General features: G+C 37.1%; 1 protein-coding gene across 1 annotated transcript in view; it reads right to left on the bottom strand.

Moving 5' to 3' along the window:
- Nucleotides 1–872: 872 nt before the first annotated feature.
- Nucleotides 873–11,839, bottom strand: part of LOC126092049 (protein cornichon homolog 4) — a 79,595-nt gene continuing 68,628 nt past the window's right edge. The window contains exons 4-5 of the mRNA XM_049907453.1: nt 10,657–10,797; nt 873–1,283 (exon numbers count right to left, since the gene is read on the bottom strand). Coding sequence (XP_049763410.1) covers nt 1,214–1,283; nt 10,657–10,797 — 211 coding nt within the window. The 3' untranslated portion in view covers nt 873–1,213. The remainder of the gene's footprint in view (nt 1,284–10,656; nt 10,798–11,839) is intronic.

The raw sequence follows: 11,839 nt of genomic DNA, 5'->3' as shown, positions 1-11,839 counted from the left end.
TAGGAGTAATGTGGTTTTGCCTCTCCAAAACATTGGAACAATGGTACCTCCCCGCAAGGGTGTCGTCTCACGTAGTGCAGAACCACTGTTCATCACTGCACAAAACGTGATGCTATTCGTCAGCATTCCATACTTCCCAATCACAGCAACACCCTAAATGTAACTATTCATGTTGTGTTATTAATCGCAGTGCACGTGTAGGATGGTAAGTCCCAAGTCCAACTGTTGCTAGTTTCAGGCTAATGGTGTGGAGTTGTACAGAATGTTGCAGGAATTCCATTACTTGTTTTCAGGTGCTGGGCACAGAAATAAAGGTGTTACAACTGCTCGGTGCACAGTACAGCGATCCTCCTTTGGAGCGGTCAGATGTAGTCGAGCAGTACCCTGACGATGCCTGCCCTCACATTGCCATGCAGCCCAACAATGAACCATTGTCACATCTGAATGCTGACTCAACGAACTGGCCAAATCGAGACCCACAACAAGTCCCATTTCAAACTTAGTCAGGTGCTGATAACGCTGTTTCACACCAGAATGATTCATCTACATTTCCTTCACAGTAATCACTCACGATCTAAAGCTGTTTACACCCCTTATATACCATACCACTCTTGGTAAGACTAAATACAATCAACACTAATGCACTCTGGGGGGCCATATACCTGTCACAGAAAACTGAAAATCTAAATCATTTACATACCCACAGTGTGTGTGTGTGTGTGTGTGTGTGTGTGTGTGTGTGTGTGCGCGTGCAGGCAGTGTATTTTATATTTTTAATTTAATTTTTATGTTACGATGAATTAACTTCAGGATAACACACAATAATCATTATGGAATCAAAAAACAAAGTATTACAATGAGTAAAATACTGATTAAAAAATGAATCATTTTATTGACAATTATAAAGAAATTTTTTGTACAGTTTCTGACAATGTTGGTAATGAGATTTCTCAAAACTGTTAGAAATATGCAAAATGCATATTTATATAGTAACAATGCATGAAAAATCTAAATTTATACACATTGAGTCCTTATTTTTTATTTATTTTTTATTATTTTTTTTTGGACAGCTTTGTTCTTTCTGGCTAATAGTCTTTTGAGTCTGCAATCACACACATCAAACATTTGAAAGCAACACTTTAGTTGCACATGCTGCAAATATGAACTTCACTAAACAAAATAAATAAAGTCAGTCTCCGTAAAACAGAAGTCTTCACATTTCTGACAGAGTATCCTCATCTGGCCTTTTAAACGGGCTTGATTTCAGCAGGGAGATAATCAGACTGCAAGAAAAAAATAAATGCACCAATAAATATAAATATTAAGAATTTTTTGTGGCACAACTGAAGCTACACTCATAAAAAATCAACTTTGAAACTCACAAATCATATTCTTGCAGGATGGTGGAAACAGTTTATTCTTCACTGAAGTGATGTATACAATCTATAGTGCTGTGGAATCACAGCCAAAACGTTATCAATTTCATGCCCAACTGTGGTAGATCACGTACTCATTACGAGAAGTGAACTGTTTATAATGTGGCAGTCTCACAATAAGAGTTTTTTTGATGAACTGTTCTGGTAATTTTTTAAACACAATTTAACCAATATCTCCACACAGGAACTGAATATAATATTGGATTAAGCAGTTTCATAAAGCAAGATTAGCACAATGTACTCACATTCAGCACAACAGCAATTTATTTCCTCAAATGGCCATTCAGACTTAGGTTTCCCATGATGTCCCTAAACTGCATGAGGCAAATTCCAGGATGGTTCCATTAAAAAGGACATGAACAGTTTACTTCTCCATCTATTCCCCAATCAAAGTTTTTGCTGCTTGTCAAATGTCATCATTATCAGTTGGATGCTGAACTCTTTACCTTTCTTGTTTCTGCCTTTCTTTCTCTTCTGTCTATCAACACTTCAATCCAATGGACATTTGTATCCAACAAATCACAAACTTGGTTACTCACAAGCTACAAGGCAGACAGTAGAAAGGTATGAACTGTGCATGTATTGCGTTCAAATCCTTTTGTGTATCTATCCTGCTGACACTGCTTGGTGAGTAGATTTTTTTATTTTCCATGAAAGTGACTTGTGTAGACAGACAGCACCTCACTCAGAATTTGAGACCAACAGGCAAGGCAGAATGTGCTATCTCATGAAATTAAATGCAGAACCTGTTACAAGAAGACAGATTTGCTGTCCGGTCAGTGCTCAGCTATGACGCAACAACTACACCACCTCAATGGGAACATCAATTACAACAATCTTCAGATGTGGAATACAGAAAACTTACATGCCAATATGAAACATAAATTCACTCACCAAAACTGAATATGTCTGAATGCCCTACTTTCCTTTAGAGTCCTCACCAGCATCGACATGTTAACAGAATGAGTTATATCAAGATAAGGATGGTTCTTCAACAGGAAGACACTTCTCTTCATTTCTATTGAGATGTTCATGAGCATCAAAATGTCATTCAGCCACATGAAAAATGGAAATGATGCTTTGGTCTCTGCAATCATCTGCTTTAACATCCAGCAGTTTTGTTAACATATGTTGAGGACATTGTGTGTGTTGACCTTTTGCAACAACAACTAGAACCTTTTGCAACAACAACTAGACAATTCAAAGAACAATCTCTGTTGTGTAGAGCAGTGGATAACTGAAAACAAGTGAATATGCCTCTGAGATGAAATGGGCTATTGAGGAGACATATGCTACATAATGCACAGTGCTGATATGCAACATTTGTAACATCCAGATGTTGAGCAACAGTGTTTCTCATGATGAGTACATATTATACAGACTTGTATGAAACTCAAGTAAAAATAAACTTATGAAGTTGGATACCATTCTCAATAGCATACGTCAATTCAATGAAGAATTACTGTTTTTTTCCATAATCATTTTTGGATAAACCTGTACACATAACTCTCTTTATTTATATTTGATCTTCACAATATTCAGACTCACTTATTCACTGAAATGACAGTTCAGCAGGTAACTTCTTTCACATTCCAGAGAGTTCTCATTCAGCTCCTGATATTTACTGGTGTGTTTGTTTGTTTCTTTTGATTTTTCTTACCGTTGTATAACTAGCATTTATTACTGTCACCTGCTCTAAAAATATTTGATTTTTGAATGATTTAAGATCAGCAGAAGCATTTTGTTACTTATTACAGTGTTAGCTACATAAAATGCATGTAGCATTTGCATGCTGGACACTTTTGTTTTTCCTACCAAAAGATGTACAAAAAGTGAAGAGACCTTAAATACATCAAAAGGGCTATTGTAGTATCTTTGGGTGATACTCCCAAATAGGCACGTGAAGGCTAAGCTATTTTAGCTGTGATGAAGAATTCATTTTTTATTTACCACATAACAAATTATGCAACTGGTGTCCAGACTTACACTAAGGTGACCAAAGTCCTGGGGTAGTGATATCCACATGTACAGATGGAAATGGTACCATGTACACAATGTATAAACAGGTAGTGCATTGGTGGAGCTTTCATTTGTATTCAGTTGACTCATGTGAAAAGATTTCCAACACGTTTATGGCCACACAGCATGGAACATTCGATTTCGGAAATCATTAGGGAATTCAATATTCTGAGTGCCGAGAGTATGCAGAGAATACCACATTTCAGGCACTATCTCTCACCACAGACAACGCACTTAACAACTGAGAGCTAAGGTGTTTGCGAAGAGATGTCAGTGCTAATAGACAAGCAACACTGCGTGAAATAACTTCAGAAATCAATGTGGGGACATACGACAAATATATCCATTAGGACAGTGCAGTGAAATTCAGCATTAATGGGCTATGGCAGCAGATGACCAACACGAGTGCCTTTTCTAATAGCATGACACTGCCTGCATCGTCTCTCCTGGGCTTTTGACCAAATCGGCTCGACCATAGACGACCAGAAAATTTTGGTCTGGTCAGACAAGTCCTTATTTCAGATATTAAGAGCTGATGGTAGGATTCGACTGTGGCACACACCCCATGAGGCCATGAACCCAAGTTGTCAACAAGGCAAAGTGCATGTTGCTAGTGGCTACATAATGGTGTGGGCTGTGTTTACATGGAATGGACTGGGTCCTCTGGGCCAACTGAACCAATCATTGACTTGATATGGTTATGTTCAGTTACTTGGAGACCATTTGCAGCCAAACAATGATGAGATTTACATGTGGCAATGCGTCATGTTACAGGGCCACAATTGTTCACAATTGGTTTGAAGAACATTCTAGACAATTTGAGCAAATGATTTTGCCACCCAGATCACAGGACACAAATCCCATCAAACATTTATGAGACGCAATCAGGAGATTAGTTTGTGCACAAAATCCTGCATCGGAATTATGGACACCTATAGAGGGTGCATGGCTCAATACTTCTCAGGGGACTTCCACTGCTGCACTAAGGCAACCAAACAGAGGTCCGATATGATAGGTCACTTCTGTCACAGGCTACAGCAAGAAAAGCAGTAGACTACACTGTAGTTCTGGTTTTAGTTACATGATGAATTTCTTGGTGATACTGTATTTTGATACATAGGAGGTGTGCAGTTCATGACACATACATGGTCATATATTGTGTGTGACAATGGCACTATGTTTCATGCTAATTGCCATATGAAACATTTTATATCATTTCCCAAGTGGTATCAAATGATGTTTAGTGCAAATTATATACATTATTACACTTAAATGGAATTCTTTGGGCATATTCTGACTAACAAAGCAAGGTATTGTTTCTCATTCCTCCTAGAACTGTAGTGGTATGTCATCATGTATTCACAAATTCACTTTTTTATACCATAAATGGTTATTATAACTAAATTAAATCAAGTGATGCTGAATGAATTATATTAGACAATGAAACACTAAAAGTAGTACATGAGCTTTGCTATCTAGGCAACAAAATACTTGAGTCTACAGTTTCATTGTTTTGTTGACAAGGGAACAGCAGCTTTATTTAAATTCCTTAAAGCATTTATTAATGGTTCTGTCAACAGTTGGAATATTTATTAGACGACTAGTTTCCAACTCTTACAGGTTCATTTTCAAGCCTGGCCTACTAAGGCTACACTGACAGTGCCAGATCTTAATAATAAACACTGAGTAGCAACACACGCTCTATAAATGTCTAGAGGATGAATGCCACAATCCACACATGCTTGTTACCAATACAAGTTTGGTTTTGGCTTGGTAACAAGCATGTGTGGATTGTGGCATTCATCCTGCAATCATTTACAATGCATGCATTGCCACTCAATGTTTATTATTAATGTCAAGCACTGTCAGTGCAGCCTCAGTAGGCCAGGCTTGAAAATGAACCTATTAGGTTTCGAAAATAATCACCTACTAAATATTCCAACTGTTGACACAAACATTAATAAATGCTTTAAGGAAAATCACTGATGATGGTTGATGTAGAGAGGATATAAAATGCAGACAGGCTACAGCAAGAAAAGCAGTTATGAAAGAGAAGAATTTGTTAACATCGAATATAAATTTAAGTGTGACACAGTGTTTTCTGAAGATCTTTGTCTGGAGTGTACAGAAGTGAAATGTGGATGATAAGCATCTGACACCAGAGGAAAATATTAGCTTCTGAAATGGAAGGATGCTGGAGATGAGATGTGTAGACTGTAGCTAAAGAGGAGATACTGAATTGGCTGAGAAAGAAAGAAATTTATCACACAAATTGACCCGAAAAAGTATCTGTTAATAGGACACATCCTGTGGCATCAAGAAATTGTCAATTTTGTACTAGAAAGAAATGTGGAGGGCAAAAATTGTAGAGGAAGACTTACAAATGAATACAGTAAACATGTTCAAATGAATGTAGGTTGTAGTAGTTATTTGTATATAAAGGGTAAGATTATCCATCTTTGTCTCTGCTATGGCACAATTTTCTTGCATGGCAAGAAAAGAAAATAGTACTTAAGTCAGCATTCCTTCAGAACAGACAACAAATTCAAATCAAGAACAGCTCTGAACATGAGTAAATCAGAAGTAGATACCTTTGGTGTTGTAAAGCAATTTAAATCACTTAATAAAGGCAAGTCTTCTGGTCCAGATTGTACACCAATCAGATTGCTATCACAGTTTGCTGATAAAACAGCTCAATACTTAGCAATCACAACCACACACACAACAACTACAAATGATCTGTATTTAAGGACTGAAAGTTGTAGGCATAATACTCATACACAACAACGGAAATAGAAGTAATCTGCTCAATTACAGACCCGTATCACTGACGTCAATTTGCAGTAGGGTTCTGAGACATATACTCTATTCAAATATAATGAATTATCTCAAAGAAATGGATCTGTTCACACATAGTCAGCACTGATCAGAAAATACTATTCTTGTGAAACACAACTAGTTCTTTATTTACACAAAGTAATGAGTGCCACTGAGAGGGAGCCTCAAACTGACTCGACAGTTCTAGATTTCCAGATGTCTTCTGACACCATTCCTCACAAGCAGCTTCTAAACAAATTGCACACTTATGGAGTATCATGTCAATTATGTGGCTGGAGAACTGATTTCTTGTTAGAAAAATCACACTTCATAGTGTTGACAGAAACTCATCAAGTAAAACAGAAGTGAGATCTGATCTTTCCCAACGAAGCGTTATATGCCCTCTGCCATTCCTAATTTACATAAATGATTCTGGAAACAACCTGAGCAGCACTCTAGATCATTTGCCAATGATGCTGTCATTTGTCATCCATAAAGTCATCAGAAGGTCAAAACCAATTGCAAAATGATTTAGACAAAATATATGTATGGCGCAAAAAGTAGCAATTGACTCTAAAGAATGTGTGGTCACCCACATGAATACCAAATGGAATCCATTAAATGTCAGCTATGCAAAAGTCACAGAAATCTTTAGAGTGTAAATTCGACTAAATAACTAGAGATTACAATTACAAAAAACTTAAACTGGAATCACTTAGATAATGTGGCAGAATGTTTAGAAGATGCAACAGGTCTAATGAAGAAACTGTCTACACTATGGCAGTCCATCCTCTGCTAGAGTATTGCTGTCCTGTGTGGGAATCTTATGAAATTGATTGACGGAGGACATTTAAAAACTTCAATGAAGGGAAGCTCATTTTGCATTAATACATAATATGGGAGAGATTGTCATCAATATGATAAGTGAGTTGGTGTGGCAATCATCAAAACAAGGGCTTTTGCATTGTGCTGAGATCTTTTCATTAAATTTCAATCAGCTATTTTCTCCTCTGAATGTGAATACATTTTGTTGATGCCTACCTATGTAGGGAGGAACAATAACTGTAATAAAATAAGAGAAATCAGACCTCACAGAGAAAGATTTCAGTATTCATTTTTGCACATGTGCTATTCAAGAGTGGAACATTAAAGAAACAAATCTTTAACAAACAGTCTGAAAGTAGTTGGATGAAACCTCTGCCAAGCAGTGTGAATTGCAGAGTGGCCACGAAGATGAGTATTATGGTATATAAGGTAATTTTAGTTATTTGGTACTGGTTTCACACTTACATGTAAAATAAACATGTATTGACTGCCATACGATCTGTATTTTGGCATTGTTATTTAGCATGAATCACTGTTAGCCCATCAATTAGTTTTTGCATTTTGTATCAGATATAAACTTTATGTATGCCTGTGTGGCTTTGTCACAAGTTTTTCTGTTTTATCCATGTATGTCACTAGTATCAGTGTGTGTATGTGTTGTTGTTGCTTTTTTTTTAACTGCCTGGTTGAAATTGGCTAATAGCATTTATAAGAGAGATGAGTACCTCCCAACTTATAGTTTGAATAACCTGCTGTTCCTCTTTCTGAATAGCCTGCTGTTCCTCTTTTTCCAAACTTGCCCCACATAATCCTGTCATTAACAAAGAAGGAACATACAAGGGTCAAAAGTAATGTTTTATAATTTGCTGCTTTAAATGTTTCTATCTACAACACTAGGAATTTTGTTTACTGAAGCTAGGTACTGGCCATTCTCTCTCCTTATAATCTGACAGTTTCAAGTGAATTTTCCTTTGTCATCAGTCTTCTGACTGGATTGATGTGTCCCGCCTACTGGCACTAAAAGTAGTGTTTGCATATTCAGAGTTGTGGACCAACACAATGAAAGAGCAACAATTCTTTTGTTTGCTTTACTTCTTATAACAAAGATTTAGGATGGAACTCAACTTAAAAAAAACCTATAGCTTTACACTAACATTTTTGTACGTCACAACAGTCTTAAGAAAACAATTTCCGATTTTTGTGCCTTCATACTGGCCCGAACGGCTTTAGTGCAAACATCTGTGACTTTGTCATAAGGTTTAGCACTAAAAGGAAATCGTGGTAACTGAAATCTACTTGTCTTTGCTGAATGGAATATAATCCATGTTGTTGTTGTGGTCTTCAGTCCTGAGACTGGTTTGATGCAGCTCTCCATGCTACTCTATCCTGTGCAAGCTTCATCATCTCCCAGTACCTACTGCAACCTACATCTTTCTGAATCTGCTTAGTGTATTCATCTCTTGGTCTCCCCCTACGATTTTTACCCTCCACGCTGCCCTCCAATACCAAATTGGTGATCCCTTGATGCCGCAGAACATGTCCTACCAACCGATCCCTTCTTCTGGTCAAGTTGTGCCACAAACTTCTCTTCTCCCCAATCCTATACAATACTTCCTCATTAGTTATGTGATCTACCCGTCTAATCTTCAGCATTCTTCTGTAGCACCACATTTCGAAAGCTTCTATTCTCTTCTTGTCCAAACTATTTACCGTCCATGTTTCACTTCCATACATGGCTACACTCCATACAAATACTTTCAGAAATGACTTCCTGAGACTTAAATCTATACTCGATGTTAACAAATTTCTCTTCTTCAGAAACGCTTTCCTTGCCATTGCCAGTCTACATTTTATATCCTCTCTACTTCGACCATCATCAGTTATTTTGCTCCCCAAATAGCAAAACTCCTTTACTACTTTCAGTGTCTCATTTCCTAATCTAACACCCTCAACATCACCCGACTTAATTCGACTACATTCCATTATCCTCGTTTTGCTTTTGTTGATGTTCATCTTATATCCTCCCTTCAAGACACCATCCATTCCGTTCAACTGCTCTTCCAAGTCCTTTGCTGTCTCTGACAGAATTACAATGTCATCGGCGAACCTCAAGGTTTTTATTTCTTCTCCATGGATTTTAATACCTACTCCGAATTTTTCTTTTGTTTCCTTTACTGCTTGCTCAACATACAGATTGAATAGCATCGGGGAGAGGCTACAACCCTGTCTTACTCCCTTCCCAACCACTGCTTTCTTTTCATGTCCCTCGACTCTTGTAACTGCCATCTGGTTTCTATACAAATTGTAAATAGCCTTTCGCTCCCTGTATTTTACCCCTGCCACCTTTAGAATTTGAAAGAGATTATTCCAGTCAACATTGTCAAAAGCTTTCTCTAAGTCTACAAATGCTAGAAACATAGGTTTGCCTTTCCTTAATCTTTCTTCTAAGATAAGTCGGAAGGTCAGTATTGCCTCACGTGTTCCAGTATTTCTACGGAATCCAAACTGATCTTCCCTGAGGTCGGCTTCTACTAGTTTTTCCATTCGTCTGTAAAGAATTCGTGTTAGTATTTTGCAGCTGTGGCTTATTAAACTGATTGTTCGGTAATTTTCACATCTGTCCACACCTGCTTTCTTTGGGATATATATCCTATTTTCAAAAGTGTCAATAATCCGCATTCCAGCCAAAGATGCTGAAGTTGGCAGTCGTGTGTGTGAGGTGTGCTTGCTTGTGTGTGTGTGTGTGTGTGTGTGTGTGTGTGTGTGTGTGTGTGTGTGTGTGTTTGTTTGTTTGTTTTACTGATGAAGGCTGTGGCTGAAAGCTTTACATGAGTGTCTTGTAATTGTGCCTGTCTGCAACCTGATGTGTCTTCTTTATGGTAAGAAGCAATCTCTCTTTTCCTACATTGTTGATATTCCTACCAGGAGTTTACATTGTTTGAATATGTCTGTTTCTGCAAAATTCTTTGCCTGATTTCAGAGACACACATATTTGAAATACGTATTTTTAGGTCCCTTCTATGATGTAAAAAGTCTGTATTTGTTTCCATATTAAAAGACCAGAAGTTTAGAAACACATTGGTGATAAAAGAGAAACAAAACAAACACAAATTAGAGCTCTTCTGCTGCTGATGATGTCCTCTTGGCATTCTGCAGACATCCATAGCACTGTAGGAAAACCCAAGTGGTGCGCATATACGTCCACAACACCTAGGACACAGTGTAGCAGGATGTGTATACACACCTACAGCAGCACAAGGGTTAATCATGTTTATAAATATCTACAATGAGAGAGATTGCCACATAAAAGCAATGTGTGTGTGTGTGTGTGTGTGTGTGTGGATGCGTACTTATTTGGATACATATGTTCAATTGTTTATTTTAAAGTATGAGGACTTTCACTTTATGAAATACAGGAGTAAGTTTTCTGCTGGTGGTTGCATTACTTCTAATCAGTTGAATTTAATGTGAGTACCAATAAACTACACCATCACTTGTAATTTTCCTTTTCTGGGTATATTACTAAGTTGTACTGCTAATGAAATAATGCATTTCTTACCAATATAAATATATAAAAAAGGCCACAAGGAAGTAGCACAGATAAATCATACAGTGCCACATATGCCTCTTTAGCTGACCACGATTATGAATCTCAGTTGGATCGTATACTCCTGTATTTCCAGTTGGCACTTTCATATACCTAAAAATGAACACAAAAATCAATTTGATTGAGATTATCATTTCAACAAAACAGATTATCATGTTTCACATTTTTTCTAAAGATAAGCCTAATGGAGTCTTTCTTATGAGGATGTGATCTGATGTACGGTTTGTCTACACCAAGCAAAAGGAAGCACAGATTACAATGCAGAAAGTTTTAAAAGAGATCAATAATAATTCATACAACACTGATGCTTTGTTTTCTGAACACACAAACATGACAACAGAAGAGGTTCTTTACCAAATCAATGAGGCTTATAAGGGTAAAAACAGTTACTGAATCAGTGAGTTGCAGTTGCGTGTAAGAGTATTCACAATTGGGAGTGCAGATGGTTCATGAAGTAACCATCAAATGTGACTGAGTAATAGGTAAAAAAGGTGATAGTGAGATCAGAGAAAACATGTATCAGTATGTGAAACTCAATCTCCTCTCAGCTCAGCATTTTGAATGTTCAACTAACTTTCAGGAATGCAATCTGGTAGTGCCTGTAATAGGAGGAACATGAAAAAGAAAGAACTTTTATATTTAAAATAATATCTACCATTATAATGAAATGACGCTAGTTAATGATTTAGCATTTATCTTGCACTGATAAGAATAAATAATAACTTCAGGGGGCACAATATCTTAGAAAAATCTGAAGAATTCAATTTTCTGTGTATTTTCTCAAATTTCACAAATTTAGAACTTACATGCTGTACGCAATTATATGTCAACACAAATCTTGCAAATGCAGTACTGCCTAAAACTTCCAAAATTAATAATAACCTATTCAGTCCATTAGCAATACTAACCACTGTCACTATGTGCCTCTTTGCAGATATTTAATTAAAACTCTATCATGTAATATCTTTGTGAGTATGTGTGTCTCATAAAAGAAAGAAAGAAGGAAGGAAGGTTAGGGTTTAATGTCCATTCCCCCTCCCTCGGCAAGGTTGTCAGAAACAGAGAACAAGCATGGATTAGTGAGTGAAATGTGTTGTGCTCTTTCAAAGAAACCATCACAGCATTTACCTTAAGT

Source organism: Schistocerca cancellata, chromosome 7 (genome assembly GCF_023864275.1).
Source record: "Schistocerca cancellata isolate TAMUIC-IGC-003103 chromosome 7, iqSchCanc2.1, whole genome shotgun sequence".
NCBI lineage: Eukaryota > Metazoa > Arthropoda > Insecta > Orthoptera > Acrididae > Schistocerca > Schistocerca cancellata.
The sequence above is the reverse complement of the archived record's forward strand: the minus strand, read 5'-3'. Positions and strand labels throughout refer to the sequence as shown.